This window comes from Dipodomys spectabilis, unplaced genomic scaffold (assembly GCF_019054845.1).
Source record: "Dipodomys spectabilis isolate Male_0828 unplaced genomic scaffold, ASM1905484v1 ptg000089l, whole genome shotgun sequence".
NCBI classification, from domain to species: Eukaryota; Metazoa; Chordata; class Mammalia; order Rodentia; family Heteromyidae; genus Dipodomys; species Dipodomys spectabilis.
The window spans coordinates 21,117,396-21,139,162 of NW_024870766.1; the positions used below are offsets into that span (position 1 = coordinate 21,117,396).

Here is a 21,767-nt window from a genome sequence, read left to right on the forward strand (position 1 = left end):
ATACATACACACATGCATACACATATTGCTTGTTTCATTCCTGCCTATAAAGTATGCACATTTACAAGATGGCTAGTCATTATGTGGATCTTGTCTGCTGGTGAAACAGAAGAAATGGAAACTAGATGAACAGAGATAGTTGATTCAGAGATTTAAATTTCTATCAGCACAAACTGCTAATCAATGCAAGGAAAAAAGAAAAAAAAGGCTTAATAAGCACTATTAACTTGTATACTGGGAATTTGCCTTCTTATTTGTACAAATTACAGTATCTATTATGCTATTACACTCCCTTTTGCAACTGATGCTTTTAGTTTTACAAGCATGAGCAGGGAGAAATCATTTTGGGGAAAATCAAAGTCAGTTGATCTGGAGTGATTTTCCTACTTTACTTAGAACTTTTCACCAGTTACTGAATATTGAAAACAATGGGTTTATTCATTGCTGTGAACAGGCATAATCTCCCAGAAGTTTAGGATTAAAAAGGGCCAATCTAAAAAAGTCTGAGTGTATGAAAGCATTAATAGGATTGGTTATTCATCACTGTAATCCTTTACTTCTATACAGGAGAATGTTTCCATTCATAGGGACCTAGGTACATGATAATACAACATCCAAAACAAGCCCCGAACAAATCACTATTTCATCATCACAGTTTATATTTTCTGTTAGCTGGCAGCAACTGCTCTATTGATCATGTCAATTACAATATAGTTCTTATTATTATATGTGTAATATAGTTTTGTGTGTGTGTGCACATGCTCTATCTTCATGGCAAATGACAAAATCAGTTCCATTGAATAATAATTTTCAAAATTAGCAGTAAGCATCAAAATGAAAATCTATCAACAGGCTATGTACAGCAAATAATCTCAACTTAACCTCCACACGCTTCTGACATAGAGGTATACTGTTTTTATATATTCCCAAGGGTTTGCACAAGTTTGGCAATAATCAATAGGACACTGAAATATAACACAGAACACCATGGGTCACTTAATACTGTTTAATAAAGAAAACCTTCTTTAAGAATACAGACCACTTTAGTATGACGCAAAGCTTTCTTGCACCATAGTACACCTATCACCGGCTCAGCGCCGGCACTCGAGTGGCAATGCGCAGTCATTACTCTTCACTTTGAACCACTGGGAACCGCTCTGGAGGAAGAACAGATTCCAGTTTCTGCCAGCGCTCTGGTGGCCACAGAATATGTGTAGCAAGGGCATGTAGAAGTCCCAGAGAAACCTGAATCCATGGGAAAGAATGAAAACACAAAAAAGAAATCAGGATCGGCAGCAAGCATAAACCTTGAAAACCACATTTCCCAATCCATACCAAAAAACAAAACTAAACAAAACAAAACTACTAATGGTGGCTAAAAATGCGAAACACTTACATGGTATTGTTTTCCCCAGGGACGTTACATACATAAACTCCTTCAGAAAACTTGAGTCCTCAGAGGTTGTGATTTGTCGAAAGGCACACAGCTATGGAGAGCTGAAGCCTGGTTTTTAGTACTGAGCCGTCTACAACCTTGCCTTCTGTGTATACACCCAGGAAGCAGAAATCTAGTTACAGACTTAAAATTCCCCACAGAGCTCCTGTAACTCAGATAATCTCTTTTATGAAGAAAAAAATAAATAAAAGACCTGAAAATACACATTTTGCAACAAGCTATTGCCCTACTTATTGTATGATTTGGGGTGGCCTGTCTCCATGGTGATGCAGGAAAGACATGGCCCTAGTACTACAGAGATACATACAAAACTAGGGGCAAGTCAAACAAGGGGAAAATACCAGGACCCAGCAGATGGTCCAATGGAAAATAAGCAGAGGTGGAAAAACCAAAAACAAACACTAACTCTTCCTAATGGCTGAGAAAATTCCATTGTATTATGTATACTTTATTTTCTTTTTCTATTTATCATCTAGGACGATCCCACAGTTTGGCTATTGTGATCAGTGCTGCAAGAAGCATGGATATAGTAACTCTGATTCTTCTGATACTCAGAAGAGGTATGGCTAGATCCTATGCAATTCCTGGTAGTTTGGAGAGGTAGTGTGATTCTACTGGTAGAGTCCTTGCCTAACAAGGACAAGACCTTGAATTCAAATCCCAGTATTGCTTTAAAAAAAAATGTATAGGAGGCAGAATGCCTCCTCCCAAACATGTCCATAACCTGATTTCAAGAATCTGTGAGTATGTTATATGACAGAGCAAAGGGGAATTAAGGTTGACCTCTGGAAAACATGCTATCCATCTGCCATATTTCATCACAAGGATCCTTAAACGTGAAATAAAATAGGTGGAATAGGTTCTGACTTCCTAAGGAGCCACGCCAACCATGCTAATTGCCAAGAAATGTTCCCTGGAGTCAATGATCTGTCATAACACACTTCAGTTTTTATTTAGTTTTGTTCATGTCTGGGCTCTGCTGAGTTGAGAACAGCTGGTCTCCATTTACTCTACCATAACCCTTTTTAGATTTTTTTGATAGCTGCTATTCACTGAAGCTTTCACTGAAAGCCTTAGCTGCTTTTCCAAGTTGTTTTAACTTTTGATCAGAAGAGTGATTTGCCAAATCCTTTAACTTAACGGAACTCTTGTCAGTATGCTTGCTTGCTTTGTTTGGAGCTTGGTTTGAGCATAGTAATTCAATTCTGCCTTATTATGGTTTTATGCATGCAAATATCTACCAAATGTACTACCCAGTAATGCTCGCATTTCCTGAAAAAAGTCTTAACAATTATGAATAATAATAGTAAAGATGGATAATATCAATAGTGCTTAAAAGCATGGTAGGAGAATTCAAAATTCAGGATTAAAATTACTTATATATATAAATTTATTAATATATACATACAAAGTTGTTGACATAGAAACATACATATCTGTAATGTACAATAGTAATATAGTAATTTTATGCTTAATTTTTTATTATCTTTAAGTAGTTGTACAAAGGAATTGCCATTTAACAAAGCAGTTTATAAATACAATATATCTTGATCAATGTCACCTCTTTCAACACTCTCACCCAGCCCTCTCCTCTCTACCCCTTCCCTCACGCTTCTTAATTTTGCAGGATACACATTGTATTCTTGACTGCATTCTCTGCCTCTTTTCCTCTTCATTTATCTATCCCTTTACCCCATCCATTTCAAATATCTGTTTTCTGGTGTTTTACGTTGCTGAACTTTGATTGTGCTTTTCTAAGGAATTACACTATATGAGATCTCCTTTCATTCTACCATATTTCAATTAAGATTTTTAATATATACCACCCAATGTATTTACTGATAAATTTGTAAGCTAAATCAAGCTTCTACATATAAGGGCTTGTAAGTCTGAGCTTGACTTACTACGTTTAACATAGTCTTGTCCAGGTTTTTAAATTTCTTTACAAATGGTCCAATATCATCTTTTTAAAATGGAGAAGTGAAATTACATTGTGTATACATACCACATTTTTCTTGATCCATTTGTCCCATTAAGCAGGGAGGGGTGTCTGAGATGATTCTGTATCTTGACTATCGTGAACAGTGTTATAATAAATATGGTTGTATGTTTGGTGGCTTTACTGTATCTTGGTTTGTAATCTTTTGGGTTAAATGTCCAGCAGTAGAATTGCTGGATCATAGGATAGGATATTTCTATGTTTAGTTTTTTGAGGAGCCCTCACACTGCTTTTCACAGTGGTTGAACAAGTACATATTCCCCAAACAATGTAATGGGGTTCTCTTTTGGTCATATCCTCACCAACATCTATTTTTGTTTGTTTTGTTGATGATGGCCATTCTAATGGGGGGGGGAGGAGGAGGAATCTCAATGTTGTTTTGAAAATTCTCTCTTAAATCATTAGCCCATTCATTAATTGGGTTATTGGGGTTTTTTTGAAGGTTTAATTTATAAAGGATGCAAACCTGTTCTAATAAATTTAATAATGTGTTCAGTTGCTATAGCTTTGGGTTTTAACGTCTCTCAAAGTCTCATACATTAAATGGTTCTTCCTTAACCTAGGATATTTTAGTATTGGGACCAGAAGCATCTCCTCCTTTCTCATCCCAGCTACAAAAGAATAATGTTGCCATAAACTACTGTTATGTCTGCCACACCATAGACTCAAAAGCAGTAGAACACACTGAAAGCTCCAAAACTGAGGAATAGCCTTAACTTCTCTTCACAAACTGATTTCTTGAATATTTGCTACAGTAACATAATTCTGACTAATTTATCAACCAGACTAACAGAGTGTTGGGACTTAATTCTCCATTTCCCTTATTAAGAGGTATCCTGTGTGTAACTGTGTCTTCTTCAATGGATTCACAATAATTTTCTAATATAAGGTGTAGTGTGTGTGTGTGTATGTGCGTGCCAGTCCTGAGACCTGGAATTTGAACTCAGGGCCTGAGCTTTTTCTGCTCAAAGCTTGTGCTCTACCACTTGAGCCACAGCTCCACTTCTGGCTTTTTGGTGGTTAATTGGAGATAAGAGTCAGAGTCTCAGAGACCTTTCTGCCCAGACTGACTTTAAACAACTATACTCAAATTTCAAGACTCCTGAGTAGCTAGAATTATAGGTGCCAGCCACCAATGACCAAGGAAGATATTTTCACAGTGAATTTTAAATGAACCATTGTAAACTTTCAGTAGATCACTACATTAGAAAGCAGGTCCATCCACATGTATTAATAAGATGACTCTTAACATAGTTCTGTTGTTCCTAGGGAGCTCTGAATACACAGACTTGAGAATTAATGAGCTAAAATAGTCACCAGATTGTTTTGACTATGAATTCCCTAAAATTTCATCCCATTATTTACATCTCAAAAATCACATATGCAATTATCCATAGAATTTAATATTAGTCAAGTAGATATCCTTATTTTCCAGATGTAAATAGAAGTTCTTTTTTCTTCTGGTATCTGATCTGTCATTGTACATATTAACTGAAGGTTCATGCCCTCCAGCAATCGCTGCTTTATGAAACACCAAAAGTTACTGGCTGAAAATTGGTCAGTGCTATCATTCAACCAGCTTGTTTGGTCTACAAAATGCCAAGGTACCACATGGACTAAATTTACACTGAATTGCTTGTCTTTGATTGAATTGGCTGTACTAGGATGCTAGGATGCTATTTTGGCATCAGGCTGACATAGCCATCACCAGCCCAGCATTTCTTTTGGATGCCAGGGGCACAGGTGTGTGTGGTTATGGTTCTCTTCATCCCTCTTCACAAGCTTACAGACCTCAGAACATGGATCTACATCTTGACATCAGGATACCTTCTGTTGAGGGGAGGGCTTGCCAAGGACAAAGTAAGGGCAAGCAAAGGCAGAAAAGCCCACAGTAGAATGAAGGAGAAAATATAAAGAAGAAAGAAGGAAACTGTCAGTGGTCCAAAGACCTATTCCAGAAGTAGAAACAGAGTACAAAGAGGACCCAATGTAAGACATGAAAAAAAGTACATAACTTGTAAGTTCATCTGATTAAAATGTTTTCTATATAGGAAAAAAGCAAAACCTTTTATTTATGCTATTAGCAAATAAAATTCCTTCTTTGATTAATCTACTTAGTAGCACAAGAAGGAAAAATTCCAAATATATAAATCAGCAACAAAATTATATTTGTTCTATAATACTAAATTACCTACAATTATGTCTAAAGTTAAATCACACTGGAAAATATTCAACCTTGAAAGGATACTTTTACAACAGGTGTACCCATATACTGTGGATTAGAGAAATGCCCATTGCCCAACCTAACATCCAAACTCTTGCACATCCTTCCAAACATCTTCATGACTCTCACATCCACTTTAGGAGAAACATCCATAACTTTTCAGAAAAGAATATTAGGTGACACAGGCCCTTCTGAAATCTCTAATGATATGTCATGATGGATTGACAGCTAAGGACCTCTGCCAAGGAAGTGGGATACAACCTCAAAAGCATTTTGATAAGATACCATATAAAATTTGAAAGTAACACATATATTTTAATGCTTATTTTTGCTGCAAAAGGGTTCATTTTAATGTGTCATAAAAGCAAAGAAAATTGGTTTGATTTCCTCTGGTGACAATCTTTTATCTACCAGGCAAATAAGCAAGAAGAGGGAGGAGAGCAGCTCATCATAAATGACAGGCAGTTTCCTGGGGTTGAGTGAGTGGTCACCTCTCTGGATGTCTGAAATCTTTCCACACTAAATTTGCTTGCAGTGTTAAGAGAAAGAACACTTCCCAGTGCTGCATGATCAATATACCCCATCTCTTTCTGGGTTGTAGTGCTACAAGGGATGTTGTCCTTGTAACCACAGCTGAGACCAGAGTGGTAGTAGTACAGAGAGAATGGAGTCACTAAAAAGAAACCTGGGACCATCTCCACATGAAGGACGAGAGCCTAACAGTGCTGCTGCTGCTTTTCTCCTCTATGTCTCTGACCATCATTTCATACCAATAACAATACTTAAAGGTAGTATCTTTTTTTTAAAAAATCAAAAAGACTAATAGAGAGAAGAGAATAAATCATTTAGTGATTCGCATAAAAATAAGCTTTCTTGTAAATACTGGCAAAAACAGATGTGTAGTTTCAGTAAATCAAGCAAAACTAGGAATAAAGGCAGCAAAAATAAGCATATATAAAAAAATGAACAATTCCATTGACCAAAAAATATTTTCAAAAGCATCATTTGCATGAAGACCAAGAAATACTTTATTTTCAAGCCTGGATTAATCTATCAAGATTTGAAAATTTTATCAATGCATTCTGGTACAGCACGCAAGGTTTTTTGTTTTTGTTTTTAAAGAGAACAGTATTAGCCTATCATCTAAGTCAGCCATGCTAAGTTAAGACTGACTCTGATTCAAAGACAAACTGAAAGGAACAAAACCTCGGATGTGTAAGTGAATGAAGTGAATTGTACAGAAGGCAAAGAAGAAAAGAATCAAAACCATTTAGTGAAAAGCAACAATAGAAATAAATTTAGATGAGTAGGTAGACAGGTGGATAACAATAGAGGTAAGAAGAGAGACTCTGGAAAAATTGAGAAGAGGAGTTAGAACAGAGAAAGGAGCAACAGGTAAAGAAAGGCATAGAAGAGTGGCACAATATCGAAATGTCTTTGTGGAGAAGTCATGCTCCTGAATGATTCTCCTGAGGGAAATTGGCAGCCATGTAAGTTCTATGAATAGGTCTCTGCACAGGAAATTCAATATTGACTTTCTCCTCCTCCATGAACTTCTGAGGGTTAGATACCTGCATCTAGGCATATGTTGTTTATAAGACAACAACTTCAGAGAAGTTTCTCTTTAAGTCTTTAGCCCACTTATTTATTGGGTAGTTGTTTCTTTGAGGATTTGTTGTTGGGGATTTAAATTTTTTGAGTTCCAGGTATCTCTGAAGAAGAAAGAAGGATGGGCAATAGACACATGAAGAAATGATCAACCTCCCTAGCCATAAAAGAAATGCAAATCAAAACAACATTGAGATACCACCTCACCTCAGTTAGAATAGCTATAATCAAGAGCACTAATAACAACAGATACTGGAGGGGATGTGGACAGAAGGGAACCCTACTGCATTGTTCGGTGGGAGTGTAAACTTGTTCAACCACTTTGGAAAGTAGTATGGAGGTTTCTCACAAGACTCCACATAGAGCTCCTCAGCAATGACCCAGCAATCCCACTTTTGGGCATTTACCCAAATGATCACAAACAAGACCACACTAAAGCTACCAGCACTAATATGTTTATTGCAGCACTATTTACCATAGCTAAGATATGAACCAACCCAGATGCCCCTCAGTTGATGAATGGATCAAGAAAATGTGGTGTATATACACAATGGAATTCTATGCCTCCATCAGAAAGAATGACATCGCCCCATTTGTTAGGAAATGGAAAGACTTGGAAAAAATTATATTAAGTGAAGTAAGCCAGGCCCAAAGAAACATAGGTCCCATGGTTTCCCTTATTTGCAATAACTAGTATATGTCTGAGACAAGCAGAAAAGGTCAGATAAGTTGATGTTAGGTGAAATGAACCCTAAGATAAGGATTCAAATGTGTTTTTCTTTCTTGAGATTGTTTCTAACATATTTATAAGATGATTTCTTTGTTGCTTTGTATGTCCCTTCCCCACGGTATAACCCCTGTTTTCACTATATTTGATGTTGGTATACTTTGTGGAGGGGAAGGGGAAAAACAAATTGTTTAAATAGGGATACAGGTGGACCCATTGAAACAATGAGATGTACAAGACATTATGTAGGAAAAGGAACTTTACAACTTTGGCGTGCAAGGAAGAGGTGGGGGGTGGGGAGGGATAGGAAAGGATGGGAAGGGCAAACAAAGGAGGATGCTTGATAAGAAATGTATTCATTACCTTGCCCATGTAATTGTAACTCCTCTGTACGGTATTTTCACAATTAAAAAAAAAATAGAAAAAGACAATGACTTCCCCCTCCTTCGGCAATTCTGAAATTCAAAGCACCATGCTACAACAACAACAAAAATTTAACCCTCTGGTAGTAAAACCTGACTTCAACTGAGCTGCTCTCAAACAGTTGCTTTTATTTATCCCAGCTAGTATGCCATCTTAAAGTTTTGGCTATGGAGACACTACTATGTTTGAGTATAAGCACTGTCCTGGACTCTGCTGGGAGTATTAAATATAATGTTCACACACAGAGAATGATAGCACATTGCCAACCCCTGAAAGACAGAATTCTGAACTATATCTGTCTCCCAAGGTTTTATGCATACCATCAGCACTTTTAAGTATATACAACAGTAAATATTTTCCCAAGTGCATGAATGTAATCAGTTAGGGGTTTAATCTCCTGCTACATACTAGAAATATACAGAAGATAACCAACAGGATTTGTGTTCTCTAGGACCTCAGCATCTGGCAGGGAAGACAGACATTTAAACAAAGTATTGAAACACAGACCTGGTCTGGACTTCAAAGGAGCCAGGTACCCTGGGAGTAATGGTAATGGCTAACTCTTAAGAGAGTTCCGTTGATGAGATTCATCTAAACTGGCTCTGAAGAGTGCTAGAGACTTGCTTCTCCTCAGGGTAAATCTTCAGCCAACAATGGCATTCCTGCCAGATTCTTATCTAGAGTATTTCCTTAACCCTTTGCCCAGTTTAAAAGTTGCACTGATGTGTTAAGTTGAGGCAATGTTATATGTTGCCATTGAAAAGTAGGTTCATATGTTTTACAAAAGATTCAAAATGAGACTCTCTTTCAGAGGCCTCATTCTAGGACAAGTGTTTTCTTTCATTACCAATCATTTTAACTTTAATCATTTCAAAGCAATTTTCCTGTTCAAGACTTAGCTTTAATCAGAATGTGTTTTCAGGTCACTTCATGGCCTCTTCACGATGATTCTCTCTAGATAACTACAGAATCATGCATAATCATTCTAGTTCCCCATCCCCCAAAACACCTCCTGCAAGGAGTTAGTTCAACATTTTATGCAAAAACAGATACAAAACAGGCCTCTAGGGGTATCTTCAGCTAATTTTCGTGAATTAATTTCCCAGGATTAATGTTTATGCACCAGCCTTTTTACCACATAATCAAATCACTGGAGTTGAAGTGGTCTAACTCCTTATCCTGCAGCTTGATTAAGCAGGTGATGAAATACTTGAATATGATTTGGATAGTTAGTGGCTCGCAGCATTCACCATAATCCACGGTGCAGGCATGACATAGCCGATGTGTCATTGTTTACTTGTGTTCCCTCTAGTAGCTGATGTCCCACATGCCATTTTTATGTAGGAAATAAAAGTTCACATAAACACATAGGAGAGAGATATAAAATCCTTTATTGTTGTTGACATTGTCTTAAACCATATTTAGGCCATTGGGCAGGCAGCCACTGACTGCCGTTGGTAAAAAGGATTTGGGTGACAAACATATCCGAAATTCATCACCAGCCCTGCTGCTATGGTGGGTGCAGCCATTTTTATTTATTTATTTTTTTTGCTGAGGTCACCCCTGTTCATTTTAAGTAGCCATCTGACATCCAGTCTCTACCCAACCACTGTAACTGACTTCCCTTCCTTCTTTTAGTCCTCCTTTCATAATGAAAGTGAGGAGTCTTACAAAATAAATAACCAGCAACAAGAGAAGATAAATTAAAGTGACAACTACAAAGCCCAAGACAGTTTCTGTGAATAGCGCCATATCTAATACTTAGCTTAGAGTCAAGTGGAGAGGAAAACATGCTAACTTACACAGTTCTGTGAGCAGGAAATGTCCCTCTTCTTAAAAGGGAAGCTAAGTTTTTCTCTGATTAAGTTTTTCTACAAGACATTCTTGCTCAGGATACTCTATAGATCACAACAGACAACATCCACATTCACAGTAGGTTCTCCCCCTAAAGGCAGAAACAGGATTTGGGTTGCTGACAGTTTGATGAATATTGTTCTGCAAGAGATTAAGTTGATAGAGTCTTACAGATAATGTCCTAGAGATCTAACTTAGTCTAATAATAATAACTTAAATTCGCTGGAGGCTTAGGTACAAAGGATGCTTCTAAATACAAAGGTTGTTATGAAATAATTCTGTCCTGATGCATGATCTATTCTAAGTTGTTTGTGGCTAGAGATAATTCTTGGTCTCAAACTACTGTTGTCCATCCATAAGTGTGCTCACTTACAGTTATAGTGATCTGCTCTATTCTGCCTTTCTCCTCACCCTGGAAAAGTTCCTTAAGTAGTCAGAGCTAAGCCTACTTGATTCCAAAGAATTGTGTTAATACACACACACACACACACACACACACACACACACACACAAAGTAAAAGTAAAAGGTAATTGAAGGAGTGGTTTAAACGTCAGAAACAATGGTTTCTCTGAAAGAAACAAGTCTATATGGTGAGGCAGGAGACACTTAACCTCATGACAGGTATAGGTGTGGTACACATAGCACCACCACTTAATGATGTGTGGATGTCTGTTCAATCTTTATGAGTCAGTGCCTTCTTCCACTGCCTTCACTCCACACTGTATGGTCTGCTTTCTCCTTCTTTTCCACTCAGAAGCTAAAGAAACCTGTGTTCAGCCAGTTGATACCCACATGTAGGACTGTGAATGTGAGGAAGTGATGCAATGACAGATTTAGGGAGACACGTGCATCAAGATTTACTAGGAGTGACACTGTGATCTACCCTGATCACAGTCCTCCTGTGGAATGGTACAGAGATATCCCATGATGCTCTCAAACTCCTGAGTCTGGTTTGCATTCCATCCATTCTGTAAGGTATCTAATATTCTTCCTTGTCTACTTCATAGAAAGGAAATTTTTAAAAAAGAACAATGTTTGTGTGGCTTGCAATTAAAACACTTGATTGGCTCACTATTCTGAAATTACTAGTGAATCAATAAGGATTATTTTCCTAATTTCTCTACAGATACAAGAAATTAGGTTTTATTCCCTATTCCACAGGTGAGAAAACAGACTCAGAATTGTTACCCAGGTAGTTAGAATTGGGATTCAAATCCTAGTCCTGGCTCTCAGTCCAAAGCCTTGTGTACTATACCTGTCAGTGAACTGAGATGTAGAGCTCTGGAAATTGGGATGTTTGGCAGGAACCCTGCATCGATGCTTTCCAAGCTTGCTTTTACTCTAGGGAATGGTGAGGCCTTTCATTTTCTATAGAAAAAGCAAACATTGCACATTAAGGTTTGTCCACAGCCATGCCACTCTGCTTGGGAGCAGTTGCTGACATGTAGCAGTAGAGCATGTTACAAGCCACTGGGCTGTAAGGAACATTTGTTGGCAGTGACAAGAAGGCTGGTACTTATTATGGCAGTGTGGCTGTAACAGTGTGCATAAAAGACTCTGGGAAGTAAAGAAAGGTTTTAGTAAAGTCAAAAGAACACTTGTTTTACGCAACATAAGAGATGTTCAAAAGCCTCCCATGCACAAAACACAGGACGAGGTGTTTGAAATCCACCAAGATAGATGATACTCAGGTGATGGTTAAAGGAGTTTCTGGCTCAGATGTAAGTCATTGTCATATTTCTTATCTATAAAACGTGTTTGGCAGAGGTGGAAAGGTGGAGGCTTCAGGAAATGAGAGTAGTCTGGTGAGTACCACAAGCCATAGAGGAATTATGAAGACAGATAGGTTCTAAACTAATTGGAGAAGCCATCTTTGACCACAGCCTGTAGAAAGGAAAACGTAGGCAAGAGAATTATCAGGAAGTTTATCATAAGGTTGTTGCTAAGAGATTTGACAGTGCACAGGAGAAGAGGAAAGCAAGGATACTTATGAATGTAATCCAGGTGCCTTAAGATATACATAGTCTTGATAGATGACCTCTATACTACTGTTATTTAGTTTTCTTTCTTTCTTTCTTTCTTTCTTTCTTTCTTTCTTTCTTTCTTTCTTTCTTTCTTTCTTTCTTTCTTTCTTTCTTTCTTTCTTTCTTTCTTTCTTTCTTTCTTTCTTTCTTTCTTTCTTTCTGTCTTTCTTTCTGTCTTTTCTTTCTTTCTTTGTCAGTTGTGGGGCCTGAACTCTGGGCCTGGATGCTGTCCCTCAGCTCAGCTCTTCAGCTCAAAGCTAGCGTTCTACCATTTTGAGCCACAGCACCACTTCCAGCTTTTTCTCCTTATCGGCTGCTGAGGAATCGAACCCAGGGCCTCATGCATGCAAGGCAAGTACTCTACCACTGAGCCACCTTCCCAACCCCTAGTTCTTATTTTCTATCCTCCTTGAAAATGCCTATCTTGAGTACACCTTTGTGTATTTACCCACACTTTCTGCTTTTTGCTTTTTGGAAGGCTATCTTTTGTACTTTCAGGATAACTCCTCTTTATCCTTCCAGACAGCTTACATGCCTCTACTTCCTGAAAGGCTTCTATGGCCTCTTGCCTATTTCAAGGGCTGGCATACTTACAACCAATAATTACCATACTGAATATCGCTCGTTTATTTATCTCTTTCCCTGTTATTAAGTATGAGTTTCTTGAAGTGGGCACTGTCCTATATTTCAGATATATGGCACAAAAGCAGAGAGAAGCTCAAATGTTTGCCAATTGATGCAGATTAGACACACTTTGGCAACCCATTGGCCATGGAAGCTAGGAAAAGAACTAGGAATGGAGGAAACCATCATTCCTTACCTGCCTGGAAAGATGGCATTGCCCTCAACAATGAAGGCATTACAATACAGGGAACAAGTTTGGATTATTCAATCTAAGATTCCTTTCCAGGTCATAGGAAAACATGCAGCTGAATATTTGGGCAGAGGGTGAAGTTGAATTTTCAGACTGTGGAGTTACCAGTTTGCAACCATGGAAATGCTGCCCTAGGGAAAGAGAAGGAAGTAAGGGTGCTAAAGACATACATGCCCAAGAAAACAGCAGCTCCAAGGTAAAGGCAGGAATTACATTAATGAACAGTAATATCTCCATCCATGCTCAGAACCTAGGAGCTGTTCCGCAGCTTGGAAAAAAGTGGGTATTGATAGAAAGCACAAGGGAGTACAGTATCAAAGAAGAAGGAGAAAGTATACTAAATCACCTCCAAAGCTGCAGCTAGCTATTCTTTTGGGTGAATCTAGAGAAGATACAAGAACTTCACACAAAACCTCTGAAACTTCTTTAAACGACGTTCTCATAGGTATATATCTATAGATTTATGTAAAAAAAAAAAACCCAGCAGAATAATTAAAATATTCATCCAGTGGAAATGTGTTTGTTTTTCTTTCAAATAAAGGAATATTTCCTAAAGGTTTTACAACTTTCTAAAGGTTTTAATTGAATTTTAAATGCATGTCACAATTTCTTTGTTGTGGATAGAAGGGAACTTTGTTTATATGAAATAAATATGCCACCAACACAGCTAAGTGAACATTTTGAGGAATAATTGCAAATATTTTTAAAAGTTCATGACCTATATCATACCCACTTTTTTCAGCTCAACTACTAATGAATTAAAGCGAAAAAAGGTATGCTACACTATTCAATTTGTTGCTATTTTTCAAATTTGTTATTGTTATTATAAATGTGATGTACAGAGGGGTTACAGTCATGTAAGTCAGATATTGATAACATTTCCTTTTGGACACTGTGACTCCTTCCCCACTCTTTCCCAGTTTTTCCCTCCCATTCCCACCTAGAATTTGTATAGTTCATTTTCAACGTAGTGTCTAGTATGTACCACTGCTGCATTCATTCATTCTATGTCCCTTCATTTCTGTGTTCCCCCTTACCCTCCCAAAGACAGATAGATAAGCAAACAAGATAAAAAGAAAGAAAACAAAAACAAAGAAAAAACTCTCATTTCCATTTCCTGGAGTTCATTTTGATAACTATTATTTTATATGAGCAGAGTCACATGGGCACTGAGTCTTTATGTTCCTCCCCTAAGAGTGTCCTCCTTTGGTCTCATTGTGTGTGAGTGCCTAGTGTATCATGTTTTAGTGTATTTTAGACCTAGCTTCCACACATAAGAGGAAAACATGCACTGTTTGTTTCTCTGAGCTTGGCTTACCTCACTTAAAATGATTTATTCTCTCTAGGTCCATCCATTTCTCTGCAAATGACATAATATTATTCTTTCTAATGGCTATGTGTAATTCCATTGTGTATAGGTGCCACATTTTTTAAACCATTCATCTATTGTAGGGCATCTGGGCTGTTTCTATAACTTGGCTATTGTGAATAGTACAACAATGAACGTAGATGTACAAGTGTCTTTACAGTTTGTGATATTCTGGGTAGATGCCCAAGAGTCATATGGTTGGGTCATAGGAAAGATCCACGTTTAGTTTTTTTTGAGGAACCTAGTTGCCTTGTTGATAAGCAATCATGTTTGTAAAGCCAAGGCTATTGAGATCGTGTTAAAAGATATTGGTCCAGTAACCATCTTGATATAGATGCTAAAGTCCTGAAATACAGATCACTGTTGATGTGCTAGAGAGATTAAGTTAATGGAGTCATTTCAGCTTTGTATGCTTTCTCTTGCTTCTGTGATTTTTGTTTGTTTTTAAATCTTGTCTTCTCCAAAAATAATAGTTATCTGGCTTTTGTACCTTGATTGCAGTAGTTCATTCAAAATAATCTATTCAGGGTAATTTAACATTTAATCAATAACTATGCCAGCACAAAGTCAGGAGCAAGGATGCTCTGTATGAGATAGTTTAAATATTGAAAAATTTAAGGTAAATAGCATTTAGTTGTCTGATTCTGAATGTGTATTTATTGTCTGAAAGTAAATAGTAGCATTTTAAGTTGAAATTTATAAAGTGTTCAGTGAAAAATAGCACAATAACAATAATGTAATTATTTGTAAGACACACAAACCAGAAGAAATTCTTCTTGGCTAACTATGGACTCTATGTAGAGAAATTTATCTACAGAAAATGTTTACATTCCAAAAGACATTTCTTCAAGTAGGTTGAATAATTTAAAATTATATCTCTTTACATTTTTCATATATATGTCAGAAAAAAAGGCTTGACATTTTAATAATAGCCTAAGGAAACAGACAATAACTTGATAGCCTAGGATAACAGAGACAAATTAAATTTTCAGAGTAAAGTTATAAATTATACATATATATGACTTAACTCCACTACTGGCTCGTAAAGTGCCTTCATGTTCTGTGAAACAATTTTGTTGTGTGATAAATTTAGGTTGATCCTGAAGGTGCAAAAGGTTAGGATGACTGGTACAAACTTGATGTTTTATATGCCTGCAGATAATGTTAATTTGTCAGGGCTTCTCTCTGAAGGGTTAGGAGTGCTTATGACTTGAACCTCATGGCTGGTAGAAAAACTCACTGCCCCTGAAAGGGAGTTTGGGATTGCTGATGAGAGATTCACCATATCTGCCCCTCCTATCACCATTCATGCTCTGTGTCACACTCTTAGCATTAAGAAACGCACATAGAATTGTTTCTCTACCAAAGTGGACTGGAATAAGGAACTCACAGGACACTAGGAAGAGAAACTACTCTGTTTCTGAATGAAATGCTTTGGGATTATTTCTGGGCATCTTTAGCCCAATGGCATACAAAATTATAATTTAAAGAGTTATTTGTTTTATAATTATAATGTTTTATAGTATATTTTGATCAGTATCTCCCCCTTTCAATGTTCTCACCCATCCCTCCCCTCCCCTCTCAATTCCTTCACTCTTCTACATTTTGTAGAGTATATACTGGATTCTCCCCCTCTTCTCTTCATTTGTCCACTCTTTTCCCCTTGATATTTTTTGTTGGTGGTGGTGGTGGTAGTGGTGGTGGTCGTGGGACCTGAACTCGGCCTGGGCACTGTCTCTCAGGTCTTCAACTCAAGGCTAGCGCTCTACCATTTGAGCCACAGCACCACTTCCCACTTTCTCTGCTTATGTGGTGCTGAGGAATCGAACCCAGGGCCTTATGCATGCAAAGCAAGCGCTGTACCACTGAGTCACTTCCCAGCCACCTGCCTTGATCTTTTCTTTTCAGTGATGTATTTTTTTTTCCAGTTAGTAGTTCTAGCTTCTTAAAACTGAAAAGACAACTGCTTTGTTGCATAAAAGAAATTTTAAACTGGGGTTGGAGGTGTGTCTCAGCCCAGACTAGTAAATTCATGGAAGACTGAACATCCTATCTAACCACACAAATACTGCTGATTTAGCATCAACAGCACAACATCTGCATTCCTGGAATGTTGTGGTGTACAGACAGGGTATGGGAAGAGCATGATGATCATAGGTCTCCAAATACAGAGAACACAAATTTGGCAAACAATCAAGTCATTCAAACTGTATCTAGACTATGAAAATTTACACCAGTATCACTGTTACTTCTTTATCTTCAGACCCTTTTTTATTTTTTGGTGCTGGTACTGAGACTTGAACTCAGGGCCTAGACCTTGTCCCTCTGCTTTTACACTCACAGCTGAATCACAACTCCACTTCTGGCCTTTCGATGGTTAACTGCGGTTAAGAGTCTCACAGACTTTTCTGCTTGGGCTGGCTTCAAACCCCAATGCCCAAATCCTCAGCCTTCTGAGTAGCTATGATTATAGGCTTGAGCTACCAGTGCCCAGCTTGATCTCTTTACTTCTTTTGTCTTTTCTCATTGGAAATTGGAAATTATATCACCAGCTCTGCAAGGTTACCCCAATATTCAATGATGTGGTTTACAAAGCTGAAAAGCATAGTGCCCTCAGACACACTATGTGATAGTCCTTTGGGAAGTCAAGTCAGATAAATCCTTATGGTACTATACAATAGTAACAAGAAAGATTTGAAGAAAGGCTGAATTATATCCATTGTTAATGGTTAATGAGGCTGAATTAGGAGTTTCACCATTGAGAAAACTGTATTTGATTATGTTGCAATATTGGTTTAGAAAATATACAAAAAGAGTTGCAAAATAATATAGTCCCAATATTGGCCTTCTTAGAAACTCTAGCTACAGTAGCAATAATCCATGGTTGCTGGTATGATTTATTTGCTGATCTGGAGCTGAGCTTAAGGAGCTTTTCTATGTTGTGAGATGAGCTTAATAAAAATGACATCCTTTGGATTAAGGTAACATCTCTAAAAGACCTCTTCCTCTAGTAAAGGCATTTGGGGAAACGAACAAAAGAAGAATGGAGGAACCCATTGTTGCTTTACATTGCACATATTGCAGACTACAAAGAAATGGCTTTCAGTTAAATGAGCAATATTTTCTTGAATTTTTTTCTCCCAGTCCTTCCATACCAGCTAAAAGGTCCATTGGATATATGAATTTTCCTAGCAAAGGAATACTACTTTGTCAGTGGTGTCAGTTTCTGACCACTTGCTCATTTCTTAGTCCCTGCTGGAATTATATCCTTGAAAACTGGCAACATTTCGACTGGCTGTCCTCAATCTCCATCTTCTTCTGCAATATTCAACCCTGCTGATCACTTCCTGCCAGACATTCCTCTCTCTGACTCGTCTTTCCAGCACTGTAGCATACTCTAAAGTTTTGATTACGTATCACAGGTTTTATGAATGTAGCTATTTCCTAAGGCTCTGGCTGCTCTAATTTCCTCCTCTCTTTGTATGCTTTCCCTTGCTGACCTCATCCATTGAACTATATTCACACCCTGTTACTTGTAACCCTTACTCCTCATTTCTACTACTGGACTTTCTTGTGACCTCCAGACCTTATTCTCAGTGGCCAGCAGATGCCACCTTCATCAGATGCCCCAAGTTCATCACATAACCATAATGCGTGTAAGGCACCAGCTCAAACTCTTCAGTTCTCTTGAATGCGATTCATATCCTGGCTCCTTGATTTAGAAAATCTCAAAACCTTAACTTTAATTGTAACTCTAGAGTCATAATTAGACTTGTCTTCACTTCACCATGCTTACACCTAATTAGCTGGCAGGTTCTTCCTGGCTTGAAACCTTCAGCTCTTTCTATTCTCACTGCCTTCATTCCTATACCCTGAATGAACACAATAACCTCTGTACCACATTCTTCAGTTCTAATCTTGCTTTGTTCCAACTGCTGTCTATAGTGGTATACACAATCAGGACATTCTCCTGAATAATGGCTTTAACAGCCCTTAACTTCCTATGAATATAAGACATATAGTATCTGACATTCAAGAGCTATCTCTACATTAAGCTCATCTATTGACCCTCTCACCTTCTCTCACTATTCCTCTATCATGTGCCCTACCCAGGTTTCACACACATTCTCTAGGGTGACTTCAGTGCCCACAAAAGCTCCATAACCCCTGCCCTAAATGACAACAAAACTAAAATGGTCACAATTATTACTCATTAATGTCTTCACAGTTTTAGTCCTGCTAATCTTTCAATTATTCATAGCCACCTCCATATCCTTATTCTATTCATTCCTCAACAGGCAGGAATATTTCCCAAAATATATCATTTTCCGAAAGAAATCACTGTATTTCATCTCCAATTCTGTGTCTGTCCCATTGCCTTGAGTATAGCTTTGTAGATGTCTCATATCCCTTACAGTTTTCATACTTATTTTTCTTGATATTGTGTATCTATATGGTGTATCCCCTCTTTTATTGCTTTAATCCCTATAAATGCACTTTTGTACCTTGTTCTGTATGTATGTGTATGTGTGGTACTAGGGTTTAAACTGAGGTATGTATGCTTTCTGCTTTCTAGGTAGGCACTCTACCACTTAAGCAATACCTCTAGACATTGTACTACATTCTTTTTTTGCGGGGGGGGGGGGGAGGGTCCGGTCATGGGGCCTGAACTCTGGGCCTAGGTGCTGTCCCTCAGGTCTTCAGCTCAAGGCTAGCGCTCTACCACTTGAGCCACAGCGCCACTTCCTGGCTTTTTTTCTTTTTGCTTATGTGGTGCTGAGGAATCGAACCCAGGGCCTCATGCATGCAAGGCAAGTGCTCTACCACTGAGCCACCTTCCCAGCCCCTACATTCTTATATCTCAAGATTTTTTTGGTATACTATTGATCCTTTGTGTGTGCACATGTGTGTGCATATGTGTATATGTGTGTGAATGAGAGAAACAGAAAGATAATGAGTTCTGGGGGAAGTGAACACAAGCAGGGCTTAGGCACTGTCCCAGAGCATTTTTGCTCAAGGCTAATGCTCTACCGCTTGAGCAATGGCTCTACTACCTCCTCCAGCACCTCTCTATCTTTCTACCTATATAGCTAATTTAATTAAAGATAAGAGTCTCAAAGACTTCTAACTGCAATCTTCAGATCTCAGCTTCCTGAGCAGCTATAGGAGGATTAGAGGCATAAGCCACCTGTGCCAGCTCTGATCCTCTTTTATGTTAGATGCTTTCAACATGGGCTTACAGTTTTTATTTTAAGTGAATTTTCAAAAAAATTGTTTTAATTTTTTGAGTTCCAAGTATATTTTAGATATAAGACCCTTGTCCGTTGTATGGCTAGTGAAGATCTTCTCCCAATTTGTGGGCTTTCTATTAATCTTGCTAGCTATGTCCTTTGCCATGCAGAAGCTCTGCAATTTCATGCAATCCTAGCAATCCCAGTTTTGGACATTTACCCAAATGACCACAAACAAGACATACTAAAGCTGCCAGCACAACTATGTTTATTGCAGCATTATTTACCATAGCTAAGATATGGAACCAACCCAGATGCCCCTCAGAAGATCAAGAGAGTCTTTCTGGACAGGAAGTATGCCTGCAAGAGATGGCTGCAGACATGCCTGCAAGTGGGAGGTGATGTGGGGGTGACGGCACTTCTGATGCTATGCATCCTACTACAAAGTGACCCACATTCACGAGGTAGACACTGTTACTTATCACAACTGACCCTGGAAATGTCCATAATAGGTACATCCATACAGAGTGAAGGCAGACTTCAGGGAGAAAGAGAGGAGGAGTACTTGTTTCCCAGGCATGAACTTCCTGTTTTGAGGTAGGGGATGACACAGTAAGTTTGTGGAAGTCAGCACAGATGGTTGTTTCCTAGCACTGTGACTATATCAACTGGCCCAGAAGTATTAACCTTAAAGTAGCTAGTTTTGTTATTTGAATTTTACCTCAGTAGTAAAAAGAACACATATAATCCCAGAGGCTAAAAAGCAATTTCTTAAGAATTTTTGTTGTTGTTGCTGTTTTAATGTACTATGTGATTTTTTTTTGTTTCTTTTGTATGTTCTTACCCCTATGTTATATCCTCTGTTGTCACTGTATTTGATTTTGGTATCCTGGTATTGTATAAATGTTTATCTGAATTAGGGAAGGAGAACAACAGAATGGTGAGACAAAGGACAAGGGGAGGGAAACAACACAACAGCGATATTCACAAGACAATATGTTGGAAATGATCTTTACAACTCAGGAGGGGTTATGGGGGGAGGATAATGGAGAAAAATGAGAGAAGTGGTAACAAGTTTGACAAGAAATGCATTTATTACCTTACTTATGTAACTGTGACCCCTCTGTACATCACCTGGACAGTAAAAGTAGAAAAAAACATGACGATAAAAGGAAAGGAGAAGGAGAGCAGGAGGAAGTGGTAGGCCACGACAGAAAGGGATATATGCACAGGAGTAGGAAAAACATGGGGCTGAAGCATACTGCAAAGCACACCACAAAGAAAACAGTGAAGAGATATACAGCCCGAATGATTTACGAAAAGAAGACAAAGACAAATGGACCAACTGGACCATTAAGAATGATAGTTTCCAATTAAATGATAAACCCAAAGATAAAAAAAAAAATGAGTGAAGTGTTTCACAGATAAGACACCTTATGGGAACTGCAAAGGTTAATAAGATGAGCTCTTTGTTTTCAAAAGCTAATGGTCTACATAGCTATGACTTTCTAAGGAAGGGAAGGTCTTATGCAGTGATACAGTCCATGTTAATGTCAGGCTTATTCAGAAAAGAAAATCTACTCTTCAAAAGCAGAAAAAAGGAAAAGCATCACAAACATCTGTATCACCCTTTCATAAATGGACAAGAATGGAGATGGGGAGAAAAGAAGGAAAAGCTGAAGGTGCAGGTCTTGTCACATGCAGTAAGGGGCTTACAGAAAGCAATGAAAGCTGGCCAGGAAATCTGTGTACTGACTAGTGCCTGAATGCCAGGCTAGTGTCTGGGGTTCATCCATTATCTAATAGAGCATCATGGAGGTTTCTAGCTAGTGAGGAACATGAGCTTTGTCACAGGAAAATCAACCTGTCAGGTAGGTATAAGATTGATTACAAGGGAAAAGAACTACAGGCAAGGAGAACAGTTAGAAGTCGATTTAACAATCCAAACAAGGGGCGATAGGAATTGAGGTAATGACT

The 21,767-nt window shown here is 38.1% G+C and overlaps 1 protein-coding gene across 1 annotated transcript in view; it reads right to left on the bottom strand.

Moving 5' to 3' along the window:
- Nucleotides 1-986: 986 nt before the first annotated feature.
- Immp2l (inner mitochondrial membrane peptidase subunit 2) overlaps nucleotides 987-21,767 on the bottom strand; it is an 850,586-nt gene continuing 829,805 nt past the window's right edge. The window contains exon 7 of the mRNA XM_042684687.1: nucleotides 987-1,245. Within this exon, the coding sequence (XP_042540621.1) occupies nucleotides 1,126-1,245 (120 nt within the window). The 3' untranslated portion in view covers nucleotides 987-1,125. The remainder of the gene's footprint in view (nucleotides 1,246-21,767) is intronic.